Source organism: Rhinopithecus bieti, unplaced genomic scaffold, assembly GCF_001698545.2.
Source record: "Rhinopithecus bieti isolate Rb0 unplaced genomic scaffold, ASM169854v2 scaffold_13342, whole genome shotgun sequence".
NCBI lineage: Eukaryota > Metazoa > Chordata > Mammalia > Primates > Cercopithecidae > Rhinopithecus > Rhinopithecus bieti.
The window spans coordinates 2,172,963-2,191,497 of record NW_016807690.1 but is presented as its reverse complement, the minus strand read 5'-3'; the positions used below and the strand labels follow the sequence as shown (position 1 = coordinate 2,191,497).

The 18,535-nt window shown below is 55.3% G+C and overlaps 1 protein-coding gene across 4 annotated transcripts in view; it reads right to left on the bottom strand.

Moving 5' to 3' along the window:
• Positions 1-18,535, bottom strand: part of PLEKHG6 (pleckstrin homology and RhoGEF domain containing G6) — a 37,780-nt gene that overhangs the window by 4,635 nt on the left and 14,610 nt on the right. The window contains exons 1-13 of one of the 4 annotated variants that reach the window (XM_017883354.1): positions 14,347-14,426; positions 12,212-12,417; positions 10,789-10,944; positions 9,415-9,579; positions 8,937-9,032; positions 8,670-8,720; positions 8,185-8,334; positions 7,179-7,289; positions 6,895-7,044; positions 6,600-6,737; positions 6,172-6,291; positions 5,715-5,847; positions 5,484-5,599 (exon numbers count right to left, since the gene is read on the bottom strand). In XM_017883354.1, the coding sequence (XP_017738843.1) occupies positions 5,484-5,599; positions 5,715-5,847; positions 6,172-6,291; positions 6,600-6,737; positions 6,895-7,044; positions 7,179-7,289; positions 8,185-8,334; positions 8,670-8,720; positions 8,937-9,032; positions 9,415-9,579; positions 10,789-10,944; positions 12,212-12,349 (1,524 nt within the window). In that variant the 5' untranslated portion in view covers positions 12,350-12,417; positions 14,347-14,426. Of the gene's footprint in view, positions 1-5,483; positions 5,600-5,714; positions 5,848-6,171; positions 6,292-6,599; positions 6,738-6,894; positions 7,045-7,178; positions 7,290-8,184; positions 8,335-8,669; positions 8,721-8,936; positions 9,033-9,414; positions 9,580-10,788; positions 10,945-12,211; positions 12,418-14,021; positions 14,150-14,346; positions 14,427-18,535 lie in introns of those variants that run through there. The other 3 variants (XM_017883356.1, XM_017883357.1, XM_017883358.1) reach the window with 3 other exon arrangements.

Genomic DNA, 18,535 nt, shown 5'->3' with positions numbered 1-18,535 from the left:
TTGGGGGAATGGGAAGGGTGGGGGATGGGCCTCTTTGAGGTGCCTCCAGGTGAGCCCAAAGCCTCTCCAGCAACCCTGGGAGGATTTTCTCGGCTTGGGTAAGAGGAGAGACACATAGGGGCAGAGGGGAGGACAGGAAAGGAAAAAGAAATTGGTGCTTGAGCCAGAATGTGACACCTCTACATAACTGAGAAGAGGAAGGGAGGGCCCCCAGCAGGATTCTTCTTCCTTTGTCCCCGTGGAGAGGAAATGCCTCCTTTCCCTGCTGTCTCTGGGGTGGCTCCTAGATTCACCCACTCTCCTCCCAGAACTCCCCAGTGCTGGACTAAAACCGAGCGTTGAAAGGTGCCCACTGACTTCCTGGGCAACAGATGCAGAAGCGTTTCCCCAGTCAGCAGCAAGCCCTACCCAGGCCCAAAGACTACGCCTTTCTCCTAATGATGACAATGGCAAACATTTATGGAGTTCCCATACAGTGCTGGGCCTTGTGCCTGGCCACTCGCGGACTGTCTGTCCTGCGTGCACTGCATTTCCCCAAGAGGTGAAGTAACTCCCTGACAGCTGCTTCGTCCCCTCCTTCAGACCCTGGCTCTTAGCTTCGGCTGCCTCCTTCAGTCTCCCTGCTTTCATTTCTTGGTCGCCATCTCTGACAGCTCTTTCTGTTCCTGTCACTGTTCCTTTTCCTCTTCTCAGTCCCTGGGCATTCCCCAAGATTCAGTGTCTTCTCCCTGGAGAAGCTGACTTTCTCTGAAAGTGTGAGTCATCACAGCTAGACCCGCTAGGAATAAATCTGCAAGTCAACATTTCTGCCAGGGTGAGGGAACAATAGTCTGACCCCAGGGATTGCTCCACGAAAAGCAGCAACAGAGACTCTACTGCCCTCTTCAGTTTATAAAGACTGATGGCCCCAGAGAGGATTCCCTAAGAATTTGGTGTAAGACAATAGCAGGAAAAGTAATTTCAAAGTTTCAGTTTTGTTTGTTTTGCTAAGGAAGGCCAGGGAGCCTTGGTGCGTATCTTGGTTATAGACCTTTACAGATCTTTCCTGTTAGCCTGGAGTGAGACTATCAGGGGGCTGAATTGTTTTGCTTAGTAAAATACCGGTAATTTTTAGTAGCTCTGGGGTTCTAAAGGGAGGAGGTGAGGGTCTGGCTGTTGTTCTATGACTAAAAACCAAAAAAAGAGGAGAAAGTTCTGAAGGTGGAGGTGGCAAAGAAAAAAGGCAGCCTGGCACTCACTGCCAGCCCCACTGGTTGTCCTGGGGAATTGGGGCTTTAGGAACACTGATGCCACTAGCTTCTGCTTTTGTCCTTGGGCTCCCCTTGAGCCTCTAGCCTTCAGGAAAATTTTTTATTTAACTTTTTTTTTTTTTTTGAGACAAAGTCTCACCCTGCTGTCTAGGTTGTAGTGCAGTGGTGGGAACATAGCTCACCACAGGCTCTACCTCCCAAGTTCAAGTGATCCTTCGACCTCAGCCTCCCCAGTAGCTGGGACTACAGGCGCACACCACCACGCTCAGCTCATTTTTGTATTTTTTTTGTAGAGATGGGGTTTTGCCATGTTGGCCATAGGCTGGGTCTTAAACTTCTGGGCTCAAGCCATCTGCCTGCCTCAGCCTCTCAAAGTGCTGGGATCACAGGAGGTGAGCCACTACGCCTGGCCAAGAAAATTTGATTAACCTCCAGCATGATTCACTTGCCAGTCAGTCCAGCCTAGGGGAAAGTGTGTTTAGGCTTAGGCGGAAGTGGTGGAGAGAAGCCCCTGCCACGCAGAGGGGACTGTGAACGTAGCTGGAAGCAGGGGACAGGGCAGATGGGAGACCACTCTCATCATAAAACCCACCTGCCTCTCCTTGGGGTGTGTCTTTTGTCCTTATTTTTCACCTGAATTCCGGGTCTTTCTGTATTTCCCAAAGCCCCTAAGATATCTCCACTAGGGTATATCTTGGCTGCCTCAATTTCAAAGGGCTGCTGTTTAAATATTCTTACCCTAAAGCCACCTCACCGAGGAAGCAATATCGAAACCAGCGCATTTCCCTTTCCCTTTCTAATGACTGCATTTCTCTCTGGGGTCCCATTGCCAATGCAGTCTTCCAAACTGAAACTTCAGGAGGCCAATTGTGCTCTTTGCCCCTGGGTATCTGGAGTTCCTGAGCCTGTGCCCAGTGCTGGCACCAGGCTGTGTGCCTAAGCTGAAAGACAGCTTTGAATCTTCCTAGGAAGCAGGTACTGTTATTGTGTGTATCTGTTTTGCAGTTGAAGAAATGGAAGTTGAGGGAGGTCATATAACTTTCACAAAGTCTCATGAAAAATCACATGGATTTTTCTGAATTCAGTATAGACTTCAACCACAGTGTCCCTAAAGCTCCCGTCTCTTCCCTCTTCTTTAGCTCCTTTCATTTTTTATTTTTATTTTTTTGAGATGGAGTCTGGCTCTGTCGCCCAGGCTGGAGTGCAGTGGCGTGATCTCGGCTCACTGCAAGCTCCGCCTCCCGGGTTCACGCCATTCTCCTGTCTCAGCCTCCCGAGTAGCTGGGACTACAGGCGCCCGCCACCTCGCCCGGCTAATTTTTTGCATTTTAGTAGAGACGGGGTTTCACCGTGGTCTCGATCTCCTGACCTTGTGATCCGCCCGCCTTGGCCTCCCAAAGTGCTGGGATTACAGGCGTGAGCCACCGTGCCCGGCCAGGTCCTTTCTTCTCCTTCGTTTTTTGTCCCTTTTTGCAATGTCTCCCTAAGGCTGTGGCACTAAACCTTCCATGTTTCACACCCAAACTAGTACAATAAATGTCCTGTCACCAATTTCTCCCTCCTCCAGCCCACCTAGCACACTGCTACCTGATTTCCTGAAAACCCAATTCAAGAGGAAACCCACTGATTTCACCCTTGCTCAAGAATGCATGGCAGGGTCATGCACAGTGGCTCACACCTGTAATCTCAGCACTTTGGGAGGCCGAGGTATGCAGATCGTTTAAGCTCAGGAGTTCAAGACCAGCCTGGGCAACATGGCAAGACCTCGTCTCTACAAAAAAAATGCAAAAAATTAGCCAGGTGTGGTGGTGCACACCTGCAGTCCCAGCTACGTGGGAGGTTAAGGTGGGAGACCCACCTGAGCCCAGGAAGTTGAGGCGGCAGTGAGCTGAGATCATGCCACTGCACTCTAGCCTGGGCAATAGAGTAAGACTCTGTCTAAAAAAAAAAAAAGGATTCACGGTGGGCTGTCTCTTGTCGACCCTATTCAACCCAAGCCCATCCAGGCCACAGGGTTCTGCAGCTCTGAGGTTCTGTAGAATCTGGCCTCTTACCACGCACTCACACAAACCCTGTGCTCCAGACTTAGGCAGATATGGCCGTTATTCCAGAAGTATATCCAGCCCAATTGGTCCTCTGATTCTTCTGCTCATGGTCTTCCCATCCTTAAAAGTCCAACTCAAATCTTCACCCCCTTTGGCCAATTCCACTCCTGTAGTGGATGGAATAGTGGCCCCCCAAAATATAGATATATCTGTGTCCTACCCTCTGGAACCTGTGAATGTGACCTGATTTCGAAGAAGAGTCTTTGCAGATTTGCAGAGATCCTGAGAGCTCAAGATGAGCTCTCCCTGGATTTAGGGTGGGCTCAAAATCTAATACTCATGTCTTTGTAAGAGAAAGGAGGGGGAAATTTGGACACAGACATAGAGGAAGGCCATGGGAAGACAGAAAAAGAGATTGGGGCCGGGTGCGGTGGCTCAAGCCTGTAATCCCAGCACTTTGGGAGGCCGAGACGGGCGGATCACGAAGTCAGGAGATCGAGACCATCCTGGCTAACACGGTGAAACCCCGTCTCTACTAAAAAATACAAAAAACCTAGCCGGGCGAGGTGGCGGCGCCTGCAGTCCCAGCTACTTGGGAGGCTGAGGCAGGAGAATGGCGGGAACCCGGGAGGCGGAGCTTGCAGTGAGCTGATATCCGGCCACTGCACTCCAGCCCGGGCAACAGAGCGAGACTCTGTCTCAAAAAAAAAAAAAAGAAAAAAGAAAACGGAAAAGAGATTGGAATTTTGTTGCCACAAGCCACGGAACACCTGGGGCAACCAGGAGCTGGGAGAGGCAAGGAGGGATTCTCCCCTAGAGCTTTCAGAGGAAACTCAGCTCTGCCAACACCTTGATTTGAAACCTGTGGCCTCCAGAACTGTGAGAGATTAAGCTTCTGATATATTTTAGGCCACCAAGTTTATGGGACCTAATACAGCTCCATTTGCATCTCTCTTCTTTTGAACTCCTCCTGCTTTTTATCTGCTCACATCACTCCCCTGCCCGGCCCTTTCACTGGCCCTCTGTCATCCAAAGGACAAAGCTCACCTATAGGATACCTTATCATGACATCCAGAGATGGGCATGACCTGACCTGGTGGCACCTACCCGCCAGCCTCTCCCTGCTGCATCTACTCTTGTACTTTATACTGTAGCAATACTAATGGGGGCAGTTCTCTCAACACACACAACTATTTCACATTATTGGCCTTTGCACTTTCTGCTCCTCCATGTGGAATGCCCTTCCCTTTCACCCTGACTCCCTGACATACTCCTAGGTATCCTCCCAAATGGTGCTCAGACATCAGCTCCTCTGTGTTCCTTCCAAACAGACCCAGCAGACAATGCATTGCTCCCTTCTCTATCCCAGCTTCATTCTACATAACGTCTTTCTATTATTTGTATACTAATTACTCTAACTAGGCTACAGCACCTATGCCTTGAGGGCAGGAATGGTGGTTTATTCTTTTCTGATTCCCTAGCACCTAGCCCTAATGCCTGTACTCAGCAAGTGCCCTGTAAATGTCTGCAAACGGAAGATGACTTCTAGAAGTTAATCATTTTGGGCTGTACAAACCTTCAGGGGATGCCATGTCTTGGGCTCTCCCAGTGGCTGGCACAGTAGCTGGCCAAAGGCTTTTTCCATCTTCTGATGGATGGTGGAGGCTCTGCCTCCCTCTTTGGGGCACATCAGATTGTCCAGTCTGAACCTGAATCCACCCCAGCCTCTCTCTCCTCCTCCCCTCTGTGCTCCCATCTTCCTTCCTTCCTTCCTTCCTTCCTTCCTTCCTTCCTTCCTTCCTTCCTTCCTTCCCTTCCTCCCTCCTTCCTTCCTTCCTTCCTTCTTTTATTCTTCAAGGTCTCACTCTGTCACCTAGGCTGGAGTGCAGTGGCACAATCTCAGGTCACTGCAACCTTCACTTCCTGGGCTCAAGTGATTCTCCTGCCTCAGCCTCCAGAGTAATTGGGACTAGAGGCACACACCACCAAGCCTGGCTAATTTTTGTATTTTTAGTACAGACAGGGTTTCACCATGTTGGCCAGCTGGTCTCAAACTCCTGACCTCAGGTGATCCGCCCACCTCGACCTCCCAAAGTGCTAAGATTACAGGTGTGAGCCACTGCCGTGCTCCCATTTCTGAGCTCTGGGGACCTCTGCCCATGCCTCCCCATCCCTGGCTTTCCCGTACCTGAGCCTGCTGGGTCTTCTCCAGCCACCGGGCACGGTCTGTAGGACTGGGACAGTGCACAATGAGGGCGCTGGAGACACACTGGAATTCAGTGAGGTGGATCAGCAGGAAGCTGTCTGGATGGAGGAGACAACCTTCGAGAGGCCAGCCTTTATTTGATCTCCATCCCAGCCCCTCCTTCCCCTCGCTAAGAAGAGGGAGAAGAAAAGGCTCCCCGCAGGAAGCACATACGAGGGTCTCTCAGGGGTTGGCACACGAGCTTCTCCAGCATCAGAGGGGGGCGGATGACCTTGGCTTTGTCCACCTTGCGTTGGGGCTTGGTCACGAGGAGCACATCAGAGAAGAGGAACAGGTACACGTCCAGCTGGGGGTGGGGGCGTAGGGGAAAGAGACAGGGTCAGCTGGAGCCAGGGGCAGGGCTGGTCCAGGAGGAGGCACAGGCATGGTGCTCAGGCACACAGGGACACACGCAGAGCCCAAATGCGGGAGTGGCCAGGGCCGTCACTTTGGTCCCATCTCTCGATTTACAGGCAGGGAAAGTGGCTGGCTCAGGGTCACACAAATGACTGGGGCTTAGCCAGAACCACATCCTTTTCCCAAAACCCCTCTTCTCCCACTTCTGGCGTTTCTGCCTCTTACCTTCTCCCACCATGCCCCGTCCCCTCCACTATGTCCGCAGCACCCTCACCTTCCCTTCTCGTCCCTCCTTCACTCGCACAGGTCCCTCCAGCAGCAGCTGTCTGGTGTGCTCAGAGGCAACCCCCAGCATGGGGGATGTCAGGTCCAGGGTGGAGAATGGACGCAGGTTCTGAGCGACACAGAGGGGAGGGGTCAGGGTGCTCGGCAGGCTGCCTGGACTTCCTGGCCAAGAGCGGCTCCTGGTTCCGCCACCAACACTTTTCTGTTTCTGTCCTTCCCCCATGGGCTACAGGAAGCCTCCCAGTGCCTGCTTTTTACTCTTCTGACTTCTACCCCTTGGACTGTCACCACCTTGGGAAGGAATGGTGGACACCCTCGTGGCACCCAAGGACGGGGCATTCTGGCCTCGCCAGGCCCCCCTTCACCAGTATCCCTGGGACCTTGCTTTTCCTGGGCCTCTTCCCTCTGCCCTCTCACCTTCTCCACCTCATCACTGGGTGGCTCCAGCACCTCGTAGGGCCCGATGCGTTGGGCTGCAGCCACCAAGCTCTCTTGCTCTTCGCCCTGGCGGACCTGCCCATTGATGTGTCGCAGGAATGACTCCACGGCTTCGATCTAGGTGGGGTTGGGGGTACGGGAAGAGGGACGGCTCAGCGCCTCTCCCAACCAACGCCAGCCACAGCACAGCGCTACACTGTCACAGACACACTAAGAAAGAGACCCCCTCCCAGTCCCTGACGCACCAGAGTCCTAGCCCCCCCGGAGCACCTACCATGGCATTCAGGGCCTCTTGGGCACGCGCCTCGGGGCTCCTCTTGAGCACAGCATGCAGCAGCAGTGGGTACTTGGTGATGCGCTGGTGGGGCTTGATGAGCAAGTCACAGAGCATCTGCCTCCCGGAGCGCTTGTGCTTCTCACACCACTGCAGGGAAGGCGGGTGGGGCTCAGCGGTTTGCTCCCTCCTGCCCTGCCTAGTGGTGAGCTCAGCCTCAGGCTCAGCTGGAGACTGGCTGGCTAAGATGCACCCGTCCCCCTCCCCAGCACCCCTTCTCCCACCTGCACGAAGGCATGGAAGAGAGGGTTAGTTTCTTGCTGCTCTCGGGCGTAAGCCATGGTCTGCTTCACTCGGAGGCAGTACTGGACATAGGGGTGGAACCTCTGGCCAAACTGGAGAGACAGATACAGGAGGTGGGGAGCGGGCATGGGGAGAAGACCATGAATACAGGCTCTGGCTGCAGGACCCAGGAGCAGGTGAAGAGAGTCTCATGGAGGCCCTTAGCCCAGCTCCTGACAGTCCCTCCCTCCCAGGATCCTCCCAGGAATGCTCTCAAGGCTAGGCCCCCTCTCTGGATTCTAGGGAGGAGCCTGAGGTCCCGACACGGACCTAGAGCTCTCTGAACTCCCTCCATCCACAGTGCTACTGGGGCCTGCTGCTCTGAACTTACTCTCCCACCATCAATAATTCAGCTGGTCCGTTTTCAGGACATTGCAGATCCCATTTCACCCTGGGGGTGGGGTGGCGACCTAAGGGTTTTCTCAGAAGCCTTGCTCCTGTGGAGGGGGTGCCTACGGCTCCCAGGAGAAGTACGCCCCCCTCTCTACCCCACTGCAACTTTTTCCTGCAGGGCCCACATTTTCCTGGCTAGGTGACATTGTAAAAGAAAGTCAGACCCTAGGCCCTCTTGCTTTCTCTTGTCACTCTCCTCCATGCCCCGGGTGCCTCCTGTGGCCTTTTACCCCCGCCCAAGTCATCTTCAGGGTCCCCTCACTTAGGCCCCATTGGCTGCACCCAGCTTTTGTAGTTGATGGGAGCCGAGGTGTGACCCTTCCCTGAGACAGCTGCGTTTTCATTTCATAAGGGACTCCAGAAGAAAAGGAACCTGTGGCACAGAGGTCAGACTTTGGCATGAAAGGAGGAGGTGAGGTGATATCAGGGGTAGGGGCTGTATCCTGTGGCCCTTCAAATCACAGAGAGTTGCGTACTGCGGGCATGCCCTACACACAGGACCCCCGTGGGCTCCCAGTCCTGCCCCGTCCGGACACAGCCCTTCACAGGCCTCACCGTCAGGAAGCCACTTTCCAGACCAATGGGGTCCAGGGGCTGGCCCGAGGCCCGAGTTTCCTCCAGGGTGGGCCCCAGCACCTCCTCCCAAAAGCTCCGGTGGGTTCGAATCAGGCTGGGGACATTTCCAAACAGGGTCTCAGCTGACACCTGGAGGAGGGAGCAGAACTGAGCAGCACACCTTTGGCAGGTCACCAGGGGTGGCATTGGCCCAGGAAAGGTGAGGACCCTAAGCTTGGACAGCAGGGGCGGGGGTGAAGAGGGATGAATGGGGCAGTGGGCCTGGAAGATCTCAAGGATGCCAGTCTGGGAAATGGGGGTCCTGTGGCCTGCTTGGAGTCCCCAGTAACAGGGAAGTAGGGAGGGCAAGGCGTCCCAAAAAACAGGGCCGTGGAAATTTAGACAGGAATGACTGCAGGGCCCACCCTCATCCCCAGGCTCAGAGCTCGGGCTGTGCCAGGATCCCCCCCTGAGCACCCACTCACTTCCGTCAGCAGTCCCACTCGCTGCAAGTTCAGCAGGCCAGCGGCTAGGAGCTGCAGGGAGGGGGATGAGGGTCTCAGGACCCAGCGCAGCCCTTCAGTGTCACCTCCCACCCCCCATCAACTTCAATACTGCTGACCTATCTTCCTGGATCCCAGACTGGCCTGAAATCCTGCCCCTCCCTCGTCCAGTGACCTGCCTTCCAGTCTGGGAGGATGGGGGATCATGCAGGGAAGATGGGGCCGGGGCTGGGGCTGAGGGAGGCTCACGTCGGTCATGATCTTGAGCTTTCTCACGTAGATCAGCTCAGTGGTCAGGAGCTCCCACAGGGCCTCCTGTTGGTGGCACAGCTCCCGGCTCATCTCCTGGGGTGGGGAGAATGCTGGTTCAGTTGGGGAATGATAGTTAGAATGGCATGTATCAGCTATTAAGTGCTACTGGATCCACTTCATAGGTTCTAGGAACTTTGTACATGACCATGAACTTTTAATCCTCAAACCAATGTGTAGGTGGTATTATCCCTACTTTACATAAGTGGTAACTGAGGCCCAGAGAACTTTACTGTCTTGACCAAGGTCTCACTAGTAAGTGGCAGAGCTGGGGTCTGAACCCAGATCAACACGTTTCCAGATGCTTTTTCCACATGACCCCCCCCCTCCCACCCAAGGCCTTTCCCTCCTCTAGAGCAGAATCTGTGTGTGCATTCACGCCGTGGGGACGGACTCACCTTGTGAGTTTCAGGCTCACCTTGTGCCCAGGCACCAGCTCCCTCCAGGACTTCTCGATGACCAGGCCGCTGTCGCCACCCTCTCCTATCTCCCAGTGCTGCCGGTCCTCAGGGGGCAGCCGGGGCATCCCAAACATGCTGAAAGTGTGCAGCCTCACCTCCAGCTCATGGGCCTTGGTGACTTCCTGGGGGAGCCAAGAAGGGCATCAGCTCTGGCCACATCCTTGGTACCCAGCCACAGGGCTCCAGGAGGGCTGTGTGTGTGTGCATGTGTGTTTAAGTGTGTGTGTGTCTGGAATGGGAGATGGCAGGCAGCACTGAGTATGAGTGGGGACACTGAGGCCTGGAGGACAGGGGTCGGCCCCAGTTGGAATTCCGGGGAAAAAGGCATTGCTGGAATGTGGGTGAAGAGGCACCCTGGTCTGCAGAAAGATCCCTGGAGAGGGGTCTGATCTAGGCTCTCTGACAGGAAAGAGGCCTTCCATGGGTCTCCTGAATCAGAATGAGGTAGGGGAGGGACAGAAACAGACACGCAGAGGGAACTTCAAGTGAATCAGAACAAGACTTAGAGAACCAGTGGTCTCAGGCACCACTTTGACAATTTGCCCATAAAATGGCATTTTTTATGAAGCAGCATGGCTTACATTTTACAGGTTTCTTTTTTCTTTTTCTTTTTCTTTTTTTGAGATGAGTTTTGCTGTTGTCGCCCAGGCTGGAGTGCAGTGGCACAATCTCGGCTCACTGCAACCTCCACCTCCTGGGTTCAAGCGATTCTCCTGCCTCAGCCTCCTTAGTAGCTGGGATTACAGGTGCCTGCCATGATGCCCAGCTAATTTTTTTTTGCATTTTTACTAGAGACGGAGTTTCACCATGTTGGCCAGGCTGGTCTTGAACTCCTGACCTCAGGTGATCCACCCGTCTCAGCCTCCCAAAGTGCTGGGATTACAGGCGTCAGCCTCCGCGCCCGGCCCATTTTACAGGTTTCTTTGGCACCAAGTAATGTGAGCAACAGACACTCCTGACCCTCACTCACTCCATCCGAATGTGGCTCGAGAGGAGGGGTGAGGCTCACAGCGGCTGTGAAGGATGGTGGGGTCCTGAGGATGGAGGGAGCATACCTGACTCTCAGCAACTTGGTAATTTTCAAAAACTGAAAGCTCAATATCAATCGTTTATCCACATTTAATCAAAGTGTCTCAAGTCAAAGTCCCTGGTTGCCATGCATGGACCAAGGAGAGATATATCCCTGAGGGGACCTAGGCAGAGCCATGTCTGACTGGCAGGCAACAGCCTCCTGGACCTGTGGTCTCAGCCCCTGGGGCTTGCCGGTCATCTGTGGAGCCATCACAATTGGGGCTGTATGCGTGGGGATGGGAGGAGAGGGACCCCCTTACCTTGAGTTTGGGGGAGTGAGGCAGGCCAGCCGCCACATGGCCCCCGTGCCTCTTCTCGGGCTCTGGATCTCGCAATCTCATGGGTGACAGGCCTCGGGACTGGCCAGAACCCCTGACAAAGGGGACATACTGCTGGAGGCGTCGGCGACTGGGATCCTGGGAGAGGAGTAGGGGAAGTTCTGGGGGTGCCTCCCTTTCTCCAGAAACCCCAGAGAGGTAGTAGGGGGGCCATCTTGGCTCTAGATGTTGTTCCCCCACCCTGGTAAGTTGGGCTGGCTCACTTCTCCCTGCAAACCAGTTTGGTGTGGGCTGCTCCTGCCCTGAGTCACAGCAGCCGCTGCCAGCAAGGCTAAGCTGAGTGGGCAGGGGCATGACAGCCTGGCTCCCTGAGTGGGCCTGGGGCAGAAGTGGGGCCTCCTCACGAGCAGGTGCACAGGCACACACATGCCCGGGCTCTGGTGTGTGTGCTCCCACTGCCTCCTGCTCTCCATACCACGGGGGGTGCATGGACAAGGCATGGTACACACAGCATTCTGGTCTCTCATAACTTTCCTTGTCTGTGACCAGCCTCCCTCACACATGGGGACGAGGGCACACACATGTGCAGCCTCCTCCCCAGGGGTGTGCAGCCTGCATCCCATCCAGCTGGGAGTGGCTGCCCTTCCGTGTGAAAGGCTGAGGCCACTGCCACCACACGGCTCCTCCCAGGGCAGGCCTGGTCACATTCCTTCATTTGCTTGTGGCCTGAATTACCCCACATGCTTCCTAGTCTCCCTTCTCACCCACAGCCTAGGAAAGTCCCATCTCCACAGGCAAAATTCTCGTGTGGTGAGGCAGGGGATATCCCAGCCACAAGCAGAACTGTCCTCAACATGGAGGGGAAGCCTGCAGGTTGAGGGACAGACTTGACTTCCACACCCCTATCCTTGGTCAGGATTGGAGGAGGGCCAGGCAGGTCGAGCCAGGGGTGGAGCCAAGGCAGGCACCCTCCTGTCCCCACCCACCACTGGAGGAGTAGGGACACCTTGAACCTTTGCTCATCTTCATCCTGACTCAGGGAGAAGCAGATCTCAGGAAGCCCTCAAACTCCTGCCAAGCAGAGGCGGGTGCCTGGGAGGCGCCAGCTCTGGGGTTTGATGACCTTACCCGCAGCTCTGTCTGAGACCTGTCTAACAGCACTCCTCTACTGGCCTGGCTTCTCCTGGCTCTGCCTCTCCTGCCCAGCTGTCTGGGACTGGGGTGTGACATCCCTGGAGCCTGGCCCTGTCACTGCCCTCCTCTTCCCCACAACCCAGGAAGGAAGAGTAGGGTAAGGGGCAGGAATAGCTCAACCTCTGAACCTGTAAGGGGACAGAGGCTCCACAGCCTAGGTGTCCTCCCTCCTGCCCCACCAGGTCACTTTTGGGGCACAGTCTGGACTCACCAGCACAAGGCCTCCTCGGGGATAGAGACTGCCAGCAGTGCTCTGAGTGGAGGCTCGATGCCGACCCCCATAAGTCTCAATGCGGGAGGCCACGAGTCCTTGGAGGGGGCCCTCATTTGGAGGACCAAAGGCCTTCATCCCTTCTCTGCTGGGTCACCTCCAAAGGGCCATATCTTCAATGTCCAGGAGAAAGAGGTCCCCTAGGGCTGCAAGAGAGAAAAGAGAGGAATGGAAGGGCCATTCCCAATCAGTGAATGGCACCAGGTGGGAGACCAACACTGCTGGGGTTCCTGGGCAGGACGGTATAGTGGGGGAGGAGAGGGCCAAGGGCTTAGTCACTTGTTGGGGGAAACATGGCTGCCTCATCTATGACTTGATGGGAGTAGGGTAGGTCCAGGTACATACTGTGTAGGAAGCCCCTTGGAGATGTACCTCCTCTCTCACATGTGTGCATATTTGGGGTACCAGCTCCGCACTGGTCTCAAATGGGAACAAGGGTCACAGACAGGTCTCGGGCTTTCTGGATACACCCAGGTGGGAGGGTTCTCCCTGCACCTAGATATAACCCCATCCCCTTCCCCACATAAAGCCTGGGAAAAGCCGGGCGCGGTGGCTCAAGCCTGTAATCCCAGCACTTTGGGAGGCCGAGACGGGCGGATCACGAGGTCAGGAGATCGAGACCATCCTGGCGAACACGGTGAAACCCCGTCTCTACTAAAAAATACAAAAAACTAGCCGGGCGTGGTGGTGGGCGCCTGTAGTCCCAGCTACTTGGGAGGCTGAGGCAGGAGAATGGCGTGAACCCGGGAGGCGGAGCTTGCAGTGAGCTGAGATCCGGCCACTGCACTCCAGCCTGGGCGACAGAGCGAGACTCCGCCTCAAAAAAAAAAAAAGCCTGGGAAAAAGCTGGAGGGAGGCCATGGTGGGTGGGGTGGGCTGGGAGTGGGGGTGGCTGGAGACAGCCCAGTCTGCCACCAGTTTTTGTACAGCCTGCAAACCTTTACATATTTACACAGTTGAAACAACTTCTGCCCCCCTGCAAAAAAAACCACCAATATTTTGGGACAAGTAAATATTATATGATATTCAAATTCAGTGTCCATAAATAGAGTTTTGCTGGAATCCATTCTTTGCTGGTCTCATAATAATCTGTGACCGCTTTCTTGCTAGTTGGGACAGACGGTGTAGGCCGCAAAGTCTCTAATATTTACTGTCTGGCCTTTACTGAAAGGCTTGCCCATCTCTTACCCAAACCCTCCTGGCCACAGACAGGAGGTGAGCGGGGCCAGCTGTCCGGCCACTGGCCTTAGAGATCAGTCCAATAGAAGAAGAGTTTCTCGGGCTATATATTTGGTCCTCCCCAGCCTCTGGGAACACCACCATGGAGCTGGTGGCCAGGCGTGGGGCTCCATCCCTCCCGGCTAAACCTGGAGGGAGGGCCCGCCCTCGAGGGGGCAGGGCCTGGAAGAGGAGAGGCCTCCTAAGGGGCGGTGGGCTCAAGGAGGCTGCGCAGGTGCTTGTGCCCCGACCAGGTGAGCCTGAGGTCCCGACTCAACCCTCCCTTACTTTCCTCCGATTTAGAGCAGAGGAGGAAACGTTCGCTGTCCCTCCTGCCGCCTCCCAATAGTCCTCCCTCCGAGGGCGCTGTCTCCCTCGCACTGCTCCCTACCCAGGGTCGTTTCTCAGCCTAGCCCCCGGCTCCCCTCCTCCCGCCTTCGGGAGGCCAGGCCTTCCTTCCGCTTCGCCCCGGCTTCCAGACCCCGGGTCCCGGCCGCCCCGCCCCTGGCCGCGCAGGCCTCCCGCCGCTCACCTGTGCTCACAGGTGTCACCGCACCCGCTGCCCTGCGCCGCCCTCCCCGCCCGCGGGGCTCCCCGTCGCCGTTGGCTCCCAGGCGATACCAGTCAGCCCCGATGCCCGGCCTGGGACTGGGATCGAGCGGCCCGCCAGAGCCGGGCAGCGCGGGGCCGGGCGAGGAGGGCGGGCACCGGGCTGGCCCCTCCCTACCGCCGGCACCGCTCGGGGCAGAGGGGCGGGACCCTGGGGACCGAGCAGCCGCCGCCCTCCCGCAGCCACCGCCTCCCCTGGCGGGGACAGCTCCCGTGGCGGTGCCCTCCTGTCCCCTTTTCGGTCGCACCTGAACTCAACACCCGCCGGCCCAGCGGGAGGGCTGGGACCGCGCGCCCTCCCCTCCAGGCCAGACCCCCGCGAGGCGCTGCAGTAATGAGGGCTGAGTGCGGGGCGGGGCGCCGCCGGGGGAGGCGGGGAGGGTGACGACCTGTAGCAGGCACCCCTCTTTCCTACTGATCACGGCAGGTGGCCGACTCTCCCGTCCTCCCCCTGGCTCGGCCTAGACCTCTAAGCAGGCAGGGAGCCCGCCTGCCAGCTGGAGGGGCGGGGGTCCCATCGCTGCTGTGGAGTCCAAAGTGTGAGCCTTATCTCTCAGAGGGCCGGCTGGCCTGCCTGGTGGAAGGTAATGGTGGAAGGCTGTCCTGGACTTTGCCTTTGCTCCAGCGATAGGGCCTGGTGTCCAGCTGAGACCTGACCGGCACTTCTCCACCCTCCCACTTCACGTGCAAATAAGCCCACTCCCGGCTACACCAGGGTCACCCAGCCCTTGCAGTGGCTGCTAAAATAGATGATATGGGACCGGGTGCGGTGGCTCACGCCTGTAATCCCAACACTTTGGGAGGCCAAGGCGGGCAGATCACAAGGTCAGCAGTTCCAGACCAGCCTAGTCCATATGGTGAAACCCCCACTCTACTAAAAATACAAAAATTAGCTGGGCGTGGGGATGGGCACCTGTAGTCCCAGCTACTTGGGAGGCTGAGGTGGGAGAATCGCTTGAATCTGGGAGGTGGAGGTTGTAGTGAGCTGAGACAGTGCCACTGCACTCCAGCCTGGGCAACAGAGCGAAACTGTCTCAAAAAAAAAAATAAAATAAAATAAAAGATGCTGTGGAAGGACTGACACGTGCTGGGCATTGCATGAATGGACCACACTTTATTTTCTTTATTTTCATTTTAAATTTTATTTATTTATTTATTTTTTGAGACAGAGTTTCGCTCTGTCGCCCAGGCTGGAGTGCAGTGGCCGGATCTCAGCTCACTGCAAGCTCCGCCTCCCGGGTTCACACCATTCTCCTGCTTCAGCCTCCCAAGTAGCTGGGACTACAGGCGCCCGCCACCTCGCCCGGCTAGTGTTTTGTATTTTTTAGTAGAGACGGGGTTTCACCGTGTTAGCCAAGATGGTCTGGATCTCCTGACCTCGTGATCCGCCCGTCTCGGCCTCCCAAAGTGCTGGGATTACAGGCTTGAGCCACCGCGCCCGGCCTAAATTTATTTTTTAAAAAGAAAATAAAAAATAAAAAGAAAAAGAAAATAGAGACTGTATCTTGCTGTGTGGCCCAAGATGGTTTCCAACTCCTGGGCTCAAGCGATCCTTCTGCTTCGGTTTCCCCACCTTTTTCACTTCTCCAAATCATGGCACCTTGTCTGACAGAAGCACTGGATATTTGAGATAGAAGTGTCCTGTGGATATGTGGTCATTGTAATCTTACAACCATGAAACCCAAGACCCTGTAGTGGGCAGGTGGCAGGTCTGAGGCTCCCAGCCCCTCACCCTGCCTGTGGTCTATTTCCTGCCAATGGAGTCAACAGTGATTGATAGGGCTCCTTACTTCTTCAGAGCATCCTGAAGTTCAGGAAACACTTTCAGAAGCAGAATCTCCTTGAGTTGCCAGGGGAAAGGGTTTCTATTCCCCTTTCCCATCTAGCGTATGAAACACATACAAGATCAGAGTGTTCTAGTCCTCACTCGGACGCTGGTGACTCTATTTCGTTTGGAGGAGGAATCTCTATCTTTGGACGGTTTCTAATTTTGTATTCCCCGTGTCCATCCTCAAATCCGCCCTCCAGGATTCTCTTTCTCTGACCTTGCTGCTGTGTGATTGCTCTGCTGGTTCAGAAGTGTCCTCTGTTCCTCCAATTCCTTGAACCAGCCTCTCTCCTGCTCCTGCCTCCCAGCTGGTGGTGGGACCAGTTTTTGGGGGTGAAGTCAGGTGGAAAAGGAACTGCAGTGGCAAGAAACCAGAGTATGTCTAGTTCCTAGCCCTTCCCTCTTCCCATTCACTGTGTGTATGTGTGGGTGTGTGTGTGTGTGTGTGTGTGTGTGTTTGTGTGTGTTGTGAGAGCTAGACAGAGCTAGAGAGACGTCCAGGGATGACATGAGTAGCCATGAGGGAAAGAGTTAATAAGCCAGGAGAGGAGGTGGTGATTATGGACAGTATTAAATGACACCCTAGAGACAGCTGGTGCCAGTGGCCCCTAGCTTCTCCTCCCAGTGTCTCCCAGAAGGAGTGGGAAGGAGGAGTAAGAGGGAAGATGAAACTGAGAGAGCAGCAAAGACAAGCCTGGGCTTACAGTGCTCTGGGGTGAGCTGGCTAGACTGGCCCAGTGGAAGGTGGTTGGCGGGGGGTGGGTTGGGGGGGGGTGTTTAAACCCTTTCACTTCCCTCTAGGCGCTGAGGTCCAATCTCCACCCACCACTGCCCCAGGGCCTGTCTTCAGCCTCCCTGGGAGGAGAGGTTCCCAGGGAAAGCTGAAGTCTAGAAGCCAGAGGTGTGGCGGGGCACAGGTGTGTGGCCTGGGAGGCAGGCCTCCATGTTCTGTTTCTTCTCCTCTGTCACTCTCACCGTCTCCACTTCCATGACCCCTTATGTGCTGTGGAGAGCACACACCTGTGGCAGGCTGAGGGGAGCGTTCTCAGGGAGCTGAATGAAATCTAAAGAATTGGGAGGCTGGAGGCTTGGCCTCTGCCAAGTGAGGCTAGGGGCTACCTGGTCCTTGGACCAGAGTATGCCACCTGGATACTTCTCTTTATTCCTGGTTATCCTAGCCTTTCCTCATATGCCTAGCTTGAGTCATATCCCTCACTTTCTCCCAGGTAAGATGCTCCTCATTAGGTCCCCGAATTGACCCCATAACTGATGGTAAAGTGTGTGTCCACAGTCAGAGCTCTGAAGATCAAATGCTTCTGTCCAATAGCAGCCTGAGGATAACTGCCTGGGGTTGGCATAAGGGGCTCACCAGGCTTAGGAAGGGCCTCAACCTCCGCCAAGCCCATATCTCTCAGGGCAGGAGTGGGGACCATCTGGGCTAATGAGGGGCTGGCAGGCACTAGCAACAGGAGGCAGCTAATGGGAGCTGTGTTCTCCCTGCCCAGAGTGAGGCAGAAACTGAGGGTTCAAGCAGGAGGCGCCAGGTCATGTGAGGCAGATGAATACCAGGAGGCCAGGCCACAGGGCACAGCCTCTGGTGCCTCAGGCCAGAACTGGTGCTTCCAGTTTCTTCTTTCCTCCCCTCCTCCATTCCTTCTACATGTATTGGCAATGTGCAAGACAGTAGGAATATAGAAAAGAACAAGAGGCCTTGACTTCTAGGGGCTTACAGACTAATGGGGAGGCAGATGGACAAACAGAACATTGATATTTAAGTTAGACATAGAAGGACTAAGTCAGGAGCTGTGGGAGCACTTTGGAGGGACCGGTTACTGCATGGGGAGCTAGGGATGGCTTCTAGAGGAGGCGAGCTTTGCGTTGGGACTCGAAGGATGAGTAGCAGTCAGCTGGGCTGAGAAGAAAGAAAGGGCATTTCTGGAGGAGGGAAGAGCATGTTTAAAAAGAAATTGAGGCCGGGCGCAGTGGCTCACGCCCTGTAATCCCAGCACTCTGGGAGGCCGAGGCAGGCGGATCACGAGGTCAGGAGATCGAGACCATCCTGGCTAACCCGGTGGAACCCCGTCTCTACGAAAAACACAAAAAATTAGCTGGGTGTTGTGGCGGGCGCCTGTAGTCCCAGCTACTCGGCAGGAGAATGAAGTGAACCTGGGAGGCGGAGGTTGCAGTAAGTCGAGATCACGCCACTGCACTCCAGCCTGGGCGACAGATATAGACTCCGTCTCAAAAAATAAATAAATTGGCTGGGCGCGGTGGCTCAAGCCTGTAATCCCAGCACTTTGGGAGGCCGAGACGGGTGGATCACGAGGTCAGGAGATCGAGACCATCTTGGCCTACACGGTGAAACCCTCTCTCTACTAAAAAATACAAAAAACTAGCCGGGCGAGATGGCGGGCGCCTGTAGTCCCAGCTACTCGGGAGGCTGAGGCAGGAGAATGGCGTGAACCCAGGAGGCGGAGCTTGCAGTGAGCCGAGATTGTGCCACTGCACTCCAGCCTGGGCGACCGAGCGAGACTCCATCTCAAAAAATAAATAAATAAATAAATTAATTAATTAATAAAAAGAAATTGAAGAGCAGACTTCCCTAAAGG